Source organism: Salvia splendens, chromosome 9, assembly GCF_004379255.2.
Source record: "Salvia splendens isolate huo1 chromosome 9, SspV2, whole genome shotgun sequence".
In the NCBI taxonomy this organism is placed as follows: Eukaryota; Viridiplantae; Streptophyta; class Magnoliopsida; order Lamiales; family Lamiaceae; genus Salvia; species Salvia splendens.
The window spans coordinates 417,394-435,203 of NC_056040.1; the positions used below are offsets into that span (position 1 = coordinate 417,394).

General features: G+C 43.5%; 2 protein-coding genes and 1 pseudogene across 2 annotated transcripts; 1 reads left to right on the forward strand and 2 right to left on the reverse strand.

Annotated features, from left to right (window-relative positions):
* The first annotated feature begins 2,264 nt into the window (after window positions 1-2,264).
* LOC121748046 (LON peptidase N-terminal domain and RING finger protein 1-like) lies at window positions 2,265-2,993 on the forward strand. Its single transcript, XM_042142264.1, has one exon. The coding sequence runs from the start codon at window positions 2,265-2,267 to the stop codon at window positions 2,991-2,993; it is 729 nt and encodes a 242-aa protein (XP_041998198.1).
* Window positions 2,994-3,390: 397 nt separating this feature from the next.
* Window positions 3,391-7,875, reverse strand: LOC121748933 (GPI transamidase component PIG-S-like). The gene is made up of 13 exons (XM_042143516.1): window positions 7,609-7,875; window positions 6,822-7,518; window positions 6,470-6,554; window positions 6,218-6,307; window positions 5,696-5,769; window positions 5,250-5,334; window positions 5,068-5,157; window positions 4,673-4,806; window positions 4,364-4,445; window positions 4,238-4,285; window positions 4,072-4,144; window positions 3,882-3,985; window positions 3,391-3,747 (listed from the first exon to the last, which is right to left on the reverse strand). Exons 1-13 carry the CDS (start codon window positions 7,775-7,777, stop codon window positions 3,637-3,639), a joined length of 1,842 nt encoding a protein of 613 aa, XP_041999450.1. The 5' UTR covers window positions 7,778-7,875; the 3' UTR covers window positions 3,391-3,636.
* An 8,387-nt stretch (window positions 7,876-16,262) lies between these two features.
* LOC121747793 lies at window positions 16,263-17,810 on the reverse strand (annotated as a pseudogene).

The following is a 17,810-nucleotide window of genomic DNA, read 5'->3' on the forward strand; positions in this document are numbered from 1 at the left end:
TCTGATTGGCCAACGGTAAAGCCGTTGGCATTTTTATTTTTCTTTTTTTAAATCAAATTTAATTTAAAAAATCATTTTTAAATAAAAAAAATCCCACTTCCCAATAAATTATATCCGTTTTCTCCCCACTTTTAATTTATTTTTTAAATTTTTTTCCCCAAAATTCACATTTTCATATATAAACACCCCCACTTCCACACCAAAAATTTCACACCACGCTACACAATTCTTATCTAAATTCTCTCATCTTCTCTTATCAATTCTCAATCTTTCACTCTTACAAAAAAAAATGTCCGACTCCGGTGATCACCCCTCCGACTCATGCGGTTGGAACCACGAATGGTTCGGCACACAACCATTCCCTAGTCCGAAAACGCAAATTTCGGCCCCTCCTCAAACCCAAGGTTCTCAAGTTTCGGGTGGCTACCGGCCTTACCCGGTGGACGACCAAGATGCCCCTGATTGGCAATACCGGTGGGCACCCGAACCCAGATCGGGAGGGAGCGGTGGCTCTCAAACTCCCCCTCTTCCTACTCCTACTCCTACTCCTCGTGGTGTTCGCACCCCGTACACTCCGGCGGAGATGGATCAATTATTCAAAGCCTATTTGATTATCTCCGAAGATCCGGAGATAGGCACGAACCAAAGTGGGGATAGGTTTTGGTGGCGCGTCTCTCGCCGGTACAATGAAAACCGTCCGGCTGGAACCATCGAGCGCAATAAGAGTATAGTGCGCAGTGTCATATTCAGGGCCAACGAAGAAATCCAAAAGTTCCAGGGGTATTACCTCCAGGAAGAGTGGTCGGCGGGGAGCGGCATGAGCGAGCTCGACATCATCAGTGCCGCCTTGGCGACCTATCAATCCCTAAATTACAAACCATTCAAGTACCTCAGCGCTTGGCAGAAGGTGCGTGTGCATCCGAAGTATAGGGGAGGCGTATCATCCTCCTCCTGCTCCTCCAGCAAACGGTCGAGGTCGGTATCCCTATCCGACGCCGGCGAGAATGAGGTGGCTAGCCAGCTTGCCGGAGCTAACTTGGATCGCCCCGACACCGGGCCGGGCAGTTCCCAACGTCGGCCGCAAGGAAGGAAGAAGGCGACGGTCAACCGCCGTCGCGTCGCGACTCCATCCGCCCCCGCTCCATTTGTGCCACCTCAACCCCCCACCAACTCGTTGTGGACCCTTTTGGCCCAACTCAATTTGCCCGATAGGTCAAATATGACCCCCCGAGCAACTTGATTCACCTTTTGACAATGATACAGGGTCTCCGAAGAACATTTGGAATAGTCTTCCACAGGGATATTTTTTAGCCTTTAATTATGTATTTTTTAGGATTTTAATTATGTAATTTTATTTTTTAGGATTTTAATTATGTAATAGTATTTCGGGTATTTTTAATGTATTTTAATATTGTGAAAATGTTTTTATTTAAATTGAATAATAGAATGGTGAGACCCTTGAGCATGTCCTTGCGGAAGAGAATGAATGTGGGTGTTGTGCTCTTGGGGAAGAGCGGGGGGTAAAAAAGTAATAAAAGTGGGTCCGGGCCCACATCCGTGCTCGTGCCAAAGAGCACGGACGGAGATGCTCTTACTTCCAATCGATATAAATTGTTAATAATTATCAATTAGCAAATAATTAGCCATTAATCGAATTCCTGTTTTCATATAAGTAATAGAAACTATATCAACATAGATTCTTTTATTTTATGACAGTTTTTTTTTGAGATGATGAGATTAGTAATTACTCCCTCTGTCCCTAAAAAATTGACAAACTTATAAATGACACGAGTTTTAAAATGCAATTGATAAAGTAAGAGAGAAAGAAAGAGGCAAAAGATAGTGGAATGAGTATTAGTAGATTGTGAGATTCATATTATAAATGATGCGTATGATTATTATTGGTTGCAAAAACTTTTTATATTTAGACTTTGTCTAATTTTTGGGGACAACCCAAAATGATAAAACTAGTGTATTTTTTGGGGAATGATGTAGTATAAGAAAACATACTAAATGATTGCATAAATGAGATAATGGAAAAACATTTAGCATTTTCATTAAAAAAAACAAATCCCTCTAGACTCGTTCAATCTTTCCTCAAATACCATCTATTACACTATTTTCCCTCCCTATTTATTTCTCAAAAATAAATCATGAAAAATAATATTTCTATCTTTCACTTTGTATACAAAAAAAACATCAAAATTAATGGTATCTTCCCACAAAAATATATTCTCATTATAAGTGGCATTTAACGGCGGCGGATGGAAACCGATGGCGGCCCCAGCAAATTCACCCGCGCCGTATCTACTCGCACCCTAACCGACGTCATCCACGACGACCCCGACGACGACGACCCGAAGGAGGAGCTCCGCGGCTGGAAGCACTTCAAGGAGAAGATCGGCAGCCAAGGCCGCCGCGCCGGCAGCGGGGCCGCATGGACGTCGAGCGTGTCCGTCCCGGCCTCGGACGTGCCGGTCCAGACGAGCCAGAATCGCGTCATGTTCCGGCACCCCTCGGGCCGGGTGAGCGCTGCCCCGGAGTCTGACCCCGGCATGCTGCAGGGGGCCGAGATCGGGGCCGTGCAGCAGGACTTCCTTTCCTCCAGCCTGAGGCGGAACTCCAGCGGCCGCAACGAGCGGAGCGGGAGGTTCGACAGCGACCCCTCGCCCCTGCGGAGGCTGCAGGAGGAGGAGGCGGCAGACGAGGAGGGTGAGGAGGCGCCGGCGAAGATGTCGCTGATGTCGTTGCTGGCGGAGAACGACGACGAGTACGGAATGGAGGAGGAGGAGGATGAGGACGAGGAGGAGGAGGAGGAAGACGGGGGAGGAGCGAATGTTAACTGTAGTATTTGCATGGTGAGGCATAAGGGGGCGGCATTTGATCCGTGCGGGCATTCGTTTTGCCGCCTGTGTTCCAGGGAGATGTGGGTTCAGGGGGGCAATTGCCCCCTCTGTAATAACTACGTCTTGGAAATTCTTGATATTTTTTAACCTTTTCTTTTAGGTTTTAAATAATTCCATTTAATTACTGTAATATTTTGTTCGGGAGGTATTTTTTGCTTGATTAATGATTGGGATGGATTCCAAATTCAAGTGTGGTTTCTCATGATCTCTATATACTAAATGAATGAATAGTAATGCTTCTCCAGTTTTTGGAACTAATAAGTAATACTTCTAGTTTCACTAATCACATACTTGCATAGAAACTAGGTATAACTCACATTTGTCTAAACATTTAAAAATAGTTACAAACCTCCTACTACAATAAATATGAGCATCTTGTCTACGGAGTACTATTTTATAGTACATGCAATAAATTCATTGAAACTTGTTAAAGGTGGTGTTTTAATTTATAGCAAGTTTCGAAATTCATGAATGCAACACAAAGTAGAAAATCAACATGTTAAAGTTGTGCATTATATATTGTCCATACAAGAATCACACCCTAAGCATACACAAATTACTGTCTATTTTAATTTATGAGGTACTAAACGTATAAAGATAATTGCACAGAACCAGGCGTGGCTAACGCGACGAGACGACCCCAATATGCTGCTACTGTCAGCTTCAGAATCAACTAAAAACATTCCGATTTATATGATCTCTTCTGAGTAATATTTGTGACGAGGGAACTCTAATCTTTCTTAGCTTTCCATGCTTTGAACTTTCTGCTTTCTTGCTTGTACCTTTTCCATTCTCTAAGGGCTGCCAGAAGCACGTGCAGCGCAACCGGCAGGAAGAAGGGCTGTTGTAGAACGAGACAGCAGATAGTTAGATTGCCTAATTGTGGCTAGGTTCAACATCACAAAGACGGCATACACAATTGCCTCTAAACAAATGAAGCAAGTAAAATGAACTTGTATGGGTCAAAGAACGAACCGAGTAGACAGCAAAGCAGTGCTCAAATGAGTAGTAGCTCACAGACATCATGGATGGATGATAGAAAGCATCCTCCGAGAATGACCTAGCTCGTCTTGAGGATACTGACACAAAAACGATGTATGAGCTATGGGTTAGAACTTAGAATGTGTCTTCATTTCAATGGCAGAAAATATTGCTTCCATCATACCGGCAGAAGCATCATAAATTCCAGCAGACACATTGCTCAAAGCCGATTTTGCAGCCTCAAGAGAATACCTCACCTGCTCAATTAATGGAATTAGGTATCATATAGAGGTACATATGTTGCACTAAACTAAAGTCTAAAACCAATATGTTTTACATGGAATATTCACCTGTTCTCCTATTTCCTCCTTAATAATCATTCTTGGAAGTGACTGGACCTGCATAAGTATCTTGGTTGTAGTACAGACACGGACACACACTGAAACTATAAGCAAATAAGGAAAGTAAGAGCGTACCAATCGAGAAAGTGATCCAAGAGTGGTGGTGCATTGAAGAAGATTAAAACATGTGTGCTGCCTTGATAATACATCCAATTCCCTTATAATCAGAAAGTACACATGCTATCAATTTCCGTAGACAATAATTGTTTACAAAAAAGGCATTAACTAAAAGGGGTATGTGTGACTGAATTCCAAACACTTCCAACATGTTTTAGGAAAAGCATAATGAAAAAAATATATTCATTTCTTAGCGGCATAAAATACTGTCACTAATCCTTCAAATATTAGCATGTTGTGAGCGAACCAGCTTATAGACTTGCTTACCATTCTGTGAAGCCACTTTCACTGGTTAAAAGTCGTATTGTGCCTGATGATGTATCACGAAAGATGCCTTTAGACTTCAGACCAAAGAGTTGGCGCAGCTGGCCTATGAAGACTTCAAAGATTTTCCTCATGTCCTGTTGTCACAATTGAATTGAGGATAATATACTCATGGCAAAGTTTTTCTTAAAAATCTTACATCTTTTGGGTAACTTAGCTAGAAAAATTAGTGCAGTAACATTTGCAAACTAGTCAGCTCGCATAACTTTTCTATGGGAAAAATATGAACACAAAAATGGAAAAAAGAAAAATAACACAATTTTAAAAAACATAAACAAGATAACATGAGAAATCAGAACAAGATCACTCATTTTATAACATTAAAAATTGCAACTGACCTCGGACGAAATCGTGTGCCTGACACGAGTATCCATTTTTGAACCATTCAAACAAGCTGCATGGTTCCAAACAACAACACTTCCCCACATCTGAAAATTTGGCATATAAAGAAAAATTGAATTTGATGGGTAAAACACAGTAAAGAAACAATGATTTAAATTTTAAAGCAAAATTAGCTCACTGGGGATATAAAGCCATTTGATTTAGAAATTTTCCCATTAGGGAGCTGCAATAGGAGTGGACACTCTGTTGCAGATGGGACATACCTGTGAGAACAAAGAGAACCAAAAGGAAAGGAAACTACATTCAATAGCCTCTATAATTAAGAATCACAGACTCATTCAGGATGTTGAATATCAATCAGATTAGCTGTAGGTAGATGCAGATAATCGTCTGATTTCAAGGTTTTCCCTCAAGTTACTATCTCAAAGTATATGATAGCATTATACCAAATACTTACCCACCCACCGACCCCCTTTATTCAAACTCGAGATGATTAGGTGTTCAGTTACATAATTTGACCAAAGTACTTCAAGACTATAAACTAAACACAAAGTGGCAGCAGTAATATTACTTAATTATACAAATACTAGTAACAATATAAAAATAATGAGTTAAAGATTATACACCACAAGATGGAGGATCTTCGAACGTCCTCCTGCTGCTACTGATGTATCCAAATGCCACTCATTTGAGTTTACCTACAATATCTGGACATATAAGCGTTTTGATAACAAGTTCAAAAATAATTAGTTACTGTTCATTTTATGGCAAAATAAGCAAACATGATAATTTGGTGATCACATAGAGAGTTAGTCATGCTACCATGATTTGACAAGCTTAGCTTACTAGAGAAATACAATAGTACTACGAGAAATAATCTTCAGCAAAATACAAAAATAAATGCAGATATTATTCTGCTATATGGCTCTTCCCTCAACCTTAAGCATGCATCAAGCAAGAAATTAAGAAAGTTAATAAGTTCCAAACAGAGAACTGATGCAGCATACTTCAGCTCTTTTTCTTAATTAGTTGTGGTCCTTGCAGATAGAAGTATATATATGTATGCATCCCCAGATTTAAACTGCACAAAATTTGCTTTTTCCGTTACATCAGGATACCCATAGAGGAAGTGTTGAGAGAACATACAAAGAAAGGAAGATCTTTTGTAGTGAAGATATAGCTCCACAGCTTTTCATCCCAGTAAGAAAACGAAGACTTTGGAGTGTGGTACAAGACCTGTTCATACACCAAAGATGGTACAATAGTTAATCGACCTGCAATGATGATTTCACCAGATACAAAATCTAACAAGAAGTTCGCAAATATAATTCCAAACTATATAATTTACCACACATTCTCTTAAACACTAATAGACACGAAATAAAGCTTGAGCATGACCTGACTCTCCACGCTTATATCTGCTATAGGCTTCAAATACTTGAGAATTGGAGCCAAGAGATTATCATCTATCTCTTGGAATTCCCTGCAGAATCAAGTAATTGAAAATACTTTTCAGTTTACAGTAGTGAAGTAGATTCAAACATAAGCTACAGCTGACCCTCTATTACAGTATTCAATGAAGAATCAACAAAACAAGTAGCATAACCAGACACTGTAAATAACAAACCAGATAAAAACCATGTAAATTTATTAACAGTAATGGTGTTAGAACAAGATATTGCGAAAATGTTAACAATAACTGCATTATAAGCAACTTTCCTATCAAAATCACATCAAATAAGTTTTATACCAGTCATAAATCCAATCATGAGGATCAGCATTCAGCAAATTAAATGAAAGCACGATCTTCCCATCTGCTCCCACTGGCATAAACTCCCCACTGATCGACCCTTCCTCTTTTCCACCATTCACAAACGCTTTCACGAAAACAGAGGCCACCTTCTTCACCGCCTCCTCCTCTGAAACTCTACCCACAATCCACCCATGCCTATACTTCCCAACAACTGCACTCGCATCCTTCTGTCCTTCCCTCCTCACCACTATCATCGTATAAACATTTCCTCCATTGCCACGACTATCACTTTCGTCTACCAACGAATGCAAATACTCATCGAACAACTCATCATTATATTCCCCTGAATCCTCATACTTGTTCAGCTCACTCAACGCTCCACACTTCCAGTTAAAATCATTGTCACTACGAAAACAATCTGCACCATTTTCTATGACTACAGAAACAGATGAATTATAGCTACAAGCACCACAGGATGTTGAATCCTTGGCAGCGATTTTCCGCATTTGATGTTCAATCTTAACCGATAATTCATTAGCATCAAATGAAGATCCTCCTGTACCAACAAATACCGCTCGGAACTTGCAAGGAAATTGCAGCGGAATCGACTCAACCGCAGCGGACAAATCATCGATTTCTCGGAACGGTAGCGGCGATCTGTAGATTTCTACCGATTTTAACAAAAATGGAAGACCTGCGGTTGCAAAACATAGCAGAAAACTATAAACGAGTACAACATAAAAGATGAAACAGAGTGAATGAAATAATTTGCGATGATTTGTACCTAACAGGAAAGAGAAGAGAACAGTGAAGGTGAGAGCGAGGCGTTTCAGTCCTGGTCTGGTTTTGCGTGGGCAATCTGGTTCAGAGTTTTCGAGCTTCGAGGGCAGAGGTTCAGCAGCTTCGGCAATTTCAGCCGTCGACGGCGGAGTTGGAGCGCTGGCGGCGGCCATTTTCGGTCTATTCGAGCTCTTCGCAACTGAGAAAACCGATCATTTTCTTTTGTAATTAACTTTGAGCTAATATTTATGAATCTGAGTAAATAAATATTCATATACTCCATATACTCAGATAAGATTATAATTGAATGATCTCTTATTTAATACTACTAATAATTCAATTTGTGGTTATATAACCTTAGGATTTTATGATTACAATTAATTGGTCTTATTTCTTAATAATTGAATGAAAATAAAAATATTGATTTTGAGTATAAAATCTCAAACGATTATTTTCTCAAATTCTATATTGAAATCAATTCTTAAATTTTACTTAAAATTTTTGAAGTCATGCGGGACATCAAACCGAACACTAAGGAAAAACAAGTCTCAAAATGAATAGTTGTTAGAGATCCCAGTGTCAATTCTACTTGCCCCTTTTCCTTTCCTTTCCTTTCCTTTCCTTTCCTCCAGTGCACACAAGTTCGGCCCAGGCCCGACTCCCCGCGAGCAACGACCTCGTAAACGATACCGAACCAGCCACTACTTCCTCCACCAAAAACAACAACAACAAAACCCTCAACTAGTATACCACCCAAACTATCCTCACTTCCAACAATGGTATCCAAGAGCCTGCTTCTGTAGAATCTGGTTATCTTCGACAGCCGCTAGTTTCTGCAGCCTCGAGCAGCACATCTGATGAGTCTGCGAATTTTCGATGGTGATGAATGCTGGAAAAACGCAGATCACGACACAATGAATTTACGTGGTTCGATTTACTGAGGTAAATCTACGTCCACGGGAAGAAAAGAGGGCAGAGTTGTATTGCTTGATCTGTTTTTTACAGCTTACAATACAGACTTGCTATTTGATATTTTATCTCTAGAAAGCGAGAGAGTCTAACCCTATCTATCTGATCTAGGTTCTATTTATACAAAGGACCAAGATCGTGGCATGCAGCACCATTTGCTAGGTAGTGGATGTCGTGGAGATCGTGGCGACCTTGCATGGGTCCACTATCCTGCATGAGTTAATGACTGCTTGACACCACTAAATAGATCGTGGGTGTAACGGAAGTCGTGGAGATCCTGCATGAGTCCACTATCTCCTAGTTCGGTCGAATACTGAGACCGAACTGCTGAATTATTGCCAAGCAGCTTTTGCCGATCTGAGAGTAGAGCTTGATGCCGACCTGAGAGCAGAGTTTGATTGGTTGGCTTTTACCGAGCTGTAGGCTGGAGCCGAACTCTTTGGTTGTGCCGAACTGAACTCTTTAGTCATGCCGGACTGATACTCTTTAGTCATGCCGAACTGATACTCTTTCTTGGGCTTTAGGCTGATGGGCTTTACTGCTGTTGGGCTTGTTTAGTACGTACTCCATCACTACCCCCCCCGGAAAGCGAAGTGAATTACTTCGGTATTCTGGATAAAGGTACGGGGTAAGTTGATGTTTGTCCTCGGTCTTATGAAGTGAACTCTTCTTTGACCGGACTCGTCTTTGGTCTGATGAAATAAACATCTTTGACCGGACTCGTCTTTGGTCTGATGAAATAAACATCTTTGACCGGACTCGTCTTTGGTCTGATGAAGTAAACATCTTTGATCGGACTCGTCTTTGGTCTGATGAAATACACATCTTTGACCGGACTTGTCTTTGGTCTGATGAAATAAACATCTTTGACCGGACTCGTCTTTGGTCTGATGAAATAAACATCTTTGACCGGACTAAGCTTGTGTCCTAATTTGGCGAGTTTTATCGCTCGGATCGGACTTTCCGTTGTCCTAATTTGGGGATCGGACTTTCCCTTGTCCTAATTCGGCGAGTTTTATCGCGTGGATCGGACTTTCCCTTGTCCTAATTCAGGCAAGTTTTATCGCGAGAATCGGACTTTCGTTGCAGTTCGTTTCAGACGAAGTGCTTGATTCTTAAGCTGAATTGTGGTCTTGTATCCTCTTTAGAAGTTTGGACTCCACAATCGTTGGCTTATTGCAGTTCGTTTCAAACGAACTGCTTGTTTAAGCTGAATTGTGGCCTTGTATCTTCTTTAGAAGCTTTGACTTCACAATCGTTGGCTTATTGCAGCTCGTTTCAGACGAACTGCTTGTTTAAGCTGAATTGTGGCCTTGTATCTTCTTTAGAAGCTTTGACTTCACAATCGTTGGCTTATTGCAGCTCGTTTCAGACGAACTGCTTGTTTAAGCTGAATTGTGGTCTTGTATCCTCTTTAGAAGCTTTGACTCACAATCGTTGGCTTGTATATGTTCTAAGAAGGGGATCAGCCTTCGAAGAACAAGATACCTCAGTAACATTTGTAAGAGACGACACGCACAGAGACAGACAAAACACACAGACAAAACGCACAGAGACAAATAAAGACCAAGTAAACCAAATAAAGCACATTGACTGAACAGGACTCAAGACTGACTGACCGGACTGTCTCTTACAAATGGAACTTTTTGAGGTTGGAAATGTGCCATGTTCGGGGTACCTGTTCTCCTGACATGTGAGCCAATTTGTAAGACCCTTTGCCGAGGACTTCTGACACCCGATACGGACCTTCCCATGTGGGTTCGAGCTTGCCCAGCTTTTCTGCTCGGCTTACTTCGTTGTTTCTCAAGACGAGATCTCCCACTTGAAATTGCAGCTTCTTCACCCTTTGGTTGTAATACCGGGCTACTTGCTCCTTGTACTTGGCTGCTTTTATGCATGCCAATTCTCTTCTTTCTTCGGCAAGATCTAGCTCGGCTCTCAGTCCGTCGTCATTCATTTCTGAGGAGAAATTTAGAGTTCGGGGACTGGGTACGCCGATCTCCACCGGAATTACGGCTTCAGTGCCGTACGCCAGACTGTACGGAGTTTCACCGTTGGAGGTTGTGGGTGTAGTTCGGTAGGACCATAGGACTTGAGGGAGATTTTCTACCCATTGTCCTTTGGCTTGTTCTAACCGAGCTTTTAACCCTTTCACCAGGATACGATTTGTTACCTCCGTTTGTCCGTTTGCTTGTGGATGAGAGACCGAAGTGAACCGCTGTTGAATATTCAGCTCTTGGCACCAATTCTTGAACGTCTTGTCGGTGAACTGAGTCCCGTTATCCGAGATGAGGATGTGGGGTATGCCAAATCGGCACACTATGTTCTTCCAGACGAAATCCAATGCCTTCGAGCTCGTTATCGTAGCTAATGGTTCAGCTTCCACCCACTTCGTAAAGTAGTCCACGGCAACGATTAGGAATTTCATTTGCCGAGGAGCTTGAGGAAGTGGTCCCACTATGTCTATGCCCCATTGCATGAAAGGCCAAGGGCTTTGCATAGTGGATAGATCGGTCTGCGGCATCCTTGGGATATTTGCATGGATTTGGCACTTCGGGCATGTCTTGACGAGCTGCACTGCTTCTTGTACCAAGGTTGGCCAATAATATCCCCATCTTAGAACTTTTTTAGCTAAAGCTCTAGCTCCGATGTGGCTGCCGCACGATCCTTCATGAACTTCTCTGAGGATGTAGTCCGTCTCTTCTGGTCCTACGCACCGCAATAACGGCTGGAGGTAAGACTTTCTAAAGAGGACTCCTTCATGAAGTTCGTACCGAAGTGCTCGGCACGTGATCTTCCGAGCTTCTCTCTTATCCTCGGGCAATTGTCCTTGATCCAGATACTGCAAGATCGGCGTCATCCAGTTCGGCGAGCTGGATACTGAATGTACCTCGGCTTCATCAATGCTTCGATGCATTAATTCTTCCGCCTTTGAGCTCGGATCTGAGGCCAACTTACTTAAGGTATCTGCTCGGCTATTTTCCGCTCTGGGAACGCGGATTATCCGAAAATAGGAGAAACTTCGGCTGATGCTTTGCGCTTTGTCCAAATACTTCTTCATTCTCTCGTCACGAGCTTCACTTGTACCCAACATGTGATTTACTATGACTTGTGAATCACAATGGACTTTGAGAGATTTGACGAGCAGACTTTGCGCTAACTGGAGTCCGGCAAGGAGGGCTTCGTACTCGGCTTCATTATTAGTAGTGGGGAATAGGAACCGAAGTGAGTAGGTTACCTCGTGTCCGTCGGGAGCGACGAGTAAAATACCAGCTCCACTTCCCATCTTGTTTGAAGCTCCATCTACGAATCCGCTCCAGCAGTCTGGCGGCTCTACTTCGGATTCCAAGGGCTGTGCTAGTTCGGCATTGGCAGAATTTTTCTGTTCGGCAATGACAGGGATTGCTTGATCGAACTTGGCCTCTGTAAGAAAATCTGCCAAGGCTTGTCCCTTGATGGCTTTCCGAGGTAGGTACTCGATTGAGTGTTCTCCCAGCTCTATGGCCCATTTGGCGATTCTGCCTGATGCTTCTGGCTTGGTCAAAACTTGCCGAAGAGGCAGATCGGTTAAGACGCATACCTTGTGAGCATAGAAGTATGGCCGCAGTCTCCTTGCTGCATTTACTAACGCCAGAGCAATTTTTTCCAGAGGTTGATACCTTGTTTCTGGACCTCTTAATGCTCGACTTGTAAAGTAGATGGGAAACTGCTTTAGGCCTTCTTCTCGTACAAGCACCGCGCTGATGGTTTGATCTGATGCCGCTAAGTATAAGAATATTACTTCGGCTTCGGTTGGAGCAGAGAGAATAGGAAGCTCGGCTAGATAACTTTTGAGCTCGTCAAAGGCCTTTTTCTGCTCGGCTCCCCACTCGAACTTTGGTGCCTTTTTCAACACCTTGAAGAACGGCAGTTGCTTTTCGGCTGCTTGGGAAAGGAATCGATTCAGTGCGGCTAGACATCCGGTTAGCCTTTGCACGTCATGTATGGACTTCGGCATTGCCATGTTCTGAACGACTTGAACTTTTGAGGGGTTTGCCTTGAGTCCGTCCTTTGAAACCCAACAACCCAGAAACTTTCCCGAATCTACCAAAAAGGTACACTTTTGGGGATTAAGTTTGAGGTTGGCTTTCTTGAGCACGTTGAGAGTGGACTTGAGGTTGTGCTCGTACTCCGAAATGCTTTTGCTTTTGACGACTATATCGTCAACATACACTTCGACCTCCTTTCCAATCAGGTGCCGAAAAAGCTTGTCTACCATCCTTTGATAAGTGGCTCCGGCATTCTTTAAACCGAATGGCATCTTTTTATAAGCGAAAATGCCGAAATCGGTAATGAAAGCTGTTTTCGGAGCGTCACTCTCATCCATCAATACTTGGTGATATCCTTTGTATAAATCAAGAAAACAGAAAATTTCGAAGCCGATCAAAGCTTCTACTTTTTTATCTATATTCGGAAGGGGATAGCAATCTTTAGGACAGTGCTTGTTTAGATCGGTAAAATCTATGCACATCCGCCATCCTCCTTCTTTCTTCTTGATCATCACAGGATTGGCCACCCAGGAAGGATATTTCACCTCGAATAGTACATCTGCTTTTAGTAATTGGCGGACTTCGTCATGGATGACTTGGCTTCTTTCTGCCGCAAAGAGTCTTTGCTTCTGTTTTACTGGCCGGATTGAAGGATCAATATTTAACCGATGAGTGATTACCTCGGGGGGCACTCCGGTCATGTCCAACGGAGACCATGCAAAGACATCTTTGTACTCCTTGAGGAGCTGAATGGTCTTTTCCCGGAGTAGAGGCGTTCCTGCGAAGCCGATCTTGACCGTTCTGGATGGATCATCTTCGTATAACTGAACGGTCATTGAGTTCGGCTCTGAAGTGACTTCGGTCATCTCGCTTGCCTTTGACTCCGGTTGCTGTGATTGCTATGCTTGATGGTGCCGAACTGATTGCTCGGCACTTTTAAGCGCAATCTGCAGACATTCTTTTGCTCTCTTTTGATCACCTCGGATGACCGCTATCCCACCTTTAGTGGGGATCTTGATGGTGAGGTGATAAGTAGAGCAAACGGCCCGAACTGTGTTGAGCCAGTCTCTCCCCAGGATGATGTTGTACGGGGACCGAGCTTTCACCACAAAGAACTCGATCATCGTATTGGAGCTTGTAGGCGCTTTTCCCACCGTGATCGGAAGGCTGATAATACCTTCAGGGCGGGTGTCCTCCTGGGCGAAACTTTTCAGAGGAAGTGGAGCCGGACTGAGCCGAGCTGGATCCACTTCCATTTTATCGAAACATTCTTTAAAAAGAATGCTGACTGACGCTCCTGTATCCACAAATACTCTGTGGATCAGTTTGTTTGCCACTCCGGCTTGAATGACAATAGCGTCTTGGTGAGGAGAGATGGCTGGGACGGGATCGGCGTCTGAAAATGTAATCACTTCGTCTTTCTTCAGCCTTTTATGTGTTGGCTCCTCTTGATTGGAACCTCTGCGTTCTGCTTTTAGGGACGACTTAGTCTTCCCGGCAGGGAGAGCATCAATAGTCAGGATTACTCCATCATATTGCGGCTCGTCGTCGTCTTCGGGATCCTCATGCCTTTTCGGATCCTGAGGATTGCAGTTCGTACCTCTCTGCCTTTTGTTCTTTTTCGGCTGCTTGCTTTGGTACTTTTTTAACGTTCCTGTTTTCACAAGAACATCAATACCTGCAGCCAAATTTCGGCACTCCTCGGTATCGTGACCGTGGGTTTGATGGAAGGAGCAATATTGATCCTGAGGTCGCCGCGCGGCTGATTTCGTCATCCGCTTTGGTCTTTCGAACATATCGGAATGTAGTTCGAAAATTTCCGCTCTTGACTTGTTCAGCGGTACGAACTGAGCGGGCGGCTTCTCGGGATTGAGACGGGGTCCCAATCTGTCTTGCACCGGAGCCCTTTGAATTCTTTCAAATGGAGTCCGGCGAGGATGCCCCTGATCGCTATGATCGGGCTTCCTTCTGTCTCCTCGGGACGATGAGCTGTCTAACGACCGTTTGCGACGGTCTGCCTCATCGGCCCGGGAGTACTGGTCCACAATGTCCCACATTTCCTGAGCTGTCTGCGGACCGCACTCAACGAGCTTCCTGTAGAGAGCTCCGGGCAGGATTCCATTTTGGAATGCCGAGATGACAAGCAGATCGTTGAGATCGTCTACTTGCAGGCATTCCTTGTGGAATCTTGTCATAAAGTCGCTGATTCTTTCGTCGCGACCTTGACGAATGGAAAGCAGCTGAGCCGAAGTGATTCGGACTTCCGCTTTCTGAAAGAACCTCCTGTGGAAAGCATCCATTAGATCTCGGTATGATCTAATGCTGCCTTGAGGAAGGCTGTCGAACCACCTTCTGGCGTTCCCGATGAGCAGCTCGGGGAACAGCTTGCACATGTGGACCTCGTTGAGACCCTGGTTCGCCATGTTATATTGATAGCGTCCCAAGAAATCGTGAGGATCCACGAGTCCGTCATAGGTTATCGACGGAGTTCGGTAGTTCTGCGGCAAAGGAGTTCGGGTGATATCGTCCGAGAATGGAGTCTTTAATGCTCCGTACATGGCGAACCCGACATCTCTTCGGTACGGAGGAGATGGAGTTCTCCTGTGGTTCCGGTACCGAGGAGGAACAGGAACATGTCGGGGTTGAGGATTCTTTCTCCTGGAAGACACGTCACTACTGCGGTAGTGACTTTCATGCCTAGATGAGGAGGGAGAATCCGTCGTTGTCTTCTCCGGCTGTTGGCTCTTCTGCAGGAAGGTTAAGAACTCCTCCTGCTTCTCGGCCAAGAACAGCTTGACAGCTTCATTTAAATCGGGCTGCTGGGAAGACTCGGTGCGATGACTCCTGGAGTGGCTTGTTCCTTCTTCGTGAGAACCGGAGGTAGATGTCTCCCGAGGCCGTTTTTCAGACCTGCGAGCTGGACTAGCTTCCTCACGGTTATCACGAACGGTATTATGGGTGTTATGTGATCTGGTATGCATTTTTTTGGGGTGGAAAAAGGGTCAAAAATTCGCTTTATCACAAATTTGGTTCTCTGTTTCCCACAGACGGCGCCAGTGATGAGTCTGCGAATTTTCGATGGTGATGAATGCTGGAAAAACGCAGATCACGACACAATGAATTTACGTGGTTCGATTTACTGAGGTAAATCTACGTCCACGGGAAGAAAAGAGGGCAGAGTTGTATTGCTTGATCTGTTTTTTACAGCTTACAATACAGACTTGCTATTTGATATTTTATCTCTAGAAAGCGAGAGAGTCTAACCCTATCTATCTGATCTAGGTTCTATTTATACAAAGGACCAAGATCGTGGCATGCAGCACCATTTGCTAGGTAGTGGATGTCGTGGAGATCGTGGCGACCTTGCATGGGTCCACTATCCTGCATGAGTTAATGACTGCTTGACACCACTAAATAGATCGTGGGTGTAACGGAAGTCGTGGAGATCCTGCATGAGTCCACTATCTCCTAGTTCGGTCGAATACTGAGACCGAACTGCTGAATTATTGCCAAGCAGCTTTTGCCGATCTGAGAGTAGAGCTTGATGCCGACCTGAGAGCAGAGTTTGATTGGTTGGCTTTTACCGAGCTGTAGGCTGGAGCCGAACTCTTTGGTTGTGCCGAACTGAACTCTTTAGTCATGCCGGATTGATACTCTTTAGTCATGCCGAACTGATACTCTTTCTTGGGCTTTAGGCTGATGGGCTTTACTGCTGTTGGGCTTGTTTAGTACGTACTCCATCAACATCCTTCTCCGCAACCTCCATCTTCACCATTTCCAAATCATCAATCAAACTAGATATTTCCTGCTTGGCTTCTTCAGCAGCTCTCTCTCCCATCTCCCTCATTTGCACCTTCTCTGTCTCTAGCCTCTCGACTTCTCGCGTTACAACTCCGGTGCTGCTTCTTAGCTTGCTCAGCCTCCGCATGTAGTATAGTGCATACGATTGATCAGAAACCCGAGGAAGAGAGAAAAGCCTGTGATAGATATGCAAGAAAACCAGACATCAGCAGCAGCAGCGTTTACAAGCGGATAGCCCTCCTTTCTCATCGCGTAACAAAGATACGATACGAAAACAAAGTAAAAGAACGATAGCAAGAAGTTTAGCATATCTATAAAACGATTGCAGATTTTTCAATATGAAAATGAAAATGAAAATGCTTAGATATGATACAGAAAGTGCCTATACTTGAAACCTTCTTTTTGAAACACAAGGCCATAGCAGGATTTACAAGAAGTTCAGTTAGCTCGAGGTCAAGATTCGAGAATAGCCAAAATGAACCATGAACTCGTTGAAGCCAGTGGGAGATAGCACACAACGGCGATCAGCAATCAAGATTCGAGAATCACTAAACACAACCATAAACACATTTTAGCCATTTGGAGAAAGTAAACATAACATTCATTCATAAGTGATCTGTGCACGAACAATCAAGAAGCAAGAATGACCAAAACAATCAAAGTTCAAGAATCCCTAAAAGCAACCATAACACTGAATTTTGAGTGAGTGTATCGTGCATTCTTCTACCATTGTTATCTTATTCCATTCACAGTATATAAACCGGTTCTATATCAGTTCCATTCATCGTCTTCCTTATCTTACCAGTTGAGAATAGCTACTAACACATACAATCAAGATACGAAAATCACCGAGATTAATCATAAGCAAACACAACACTAATAAGATCCAAGCACCACCGTAAGAAACCTGTACTCATTCAAGTCGTTCCGATAAGCAAACATAAAAAGTCACTAGCACTCGAGATTCAAGAATCACCAAATCAATCAAGATACAAGAATCACCATAAGACACCCTTAACTGAGCATTCGAGACTCAAGAATCACGAAAAGGAAGCCATGACCAAATCTACAATGACCCTTACCCATAACAGTAGCCTCCAACAGATTAGTCCTCCAAATCACCTGATCCATAGGTGCCATTGCGCCGTGCTTGGAGCCCTTATTCTGAATCCCGACAACGCTAAACAAGCATGACAATAGAATCACAAAAATAGTTCCAGCAATGGTTGAAACTGTGCCCCTTCTCATTTTCACTTCATCCAAACCCTTCATCACCAATTCCCTCAAAGGCCCAATCTTCACCATTAAAAGGAATGCCACTAAACCCTCACCACACACAACTACAAAGAACAGAGGAATCATCATTCCCACACACACAATTACACTAGCCCCTTTATGCAAACACTAA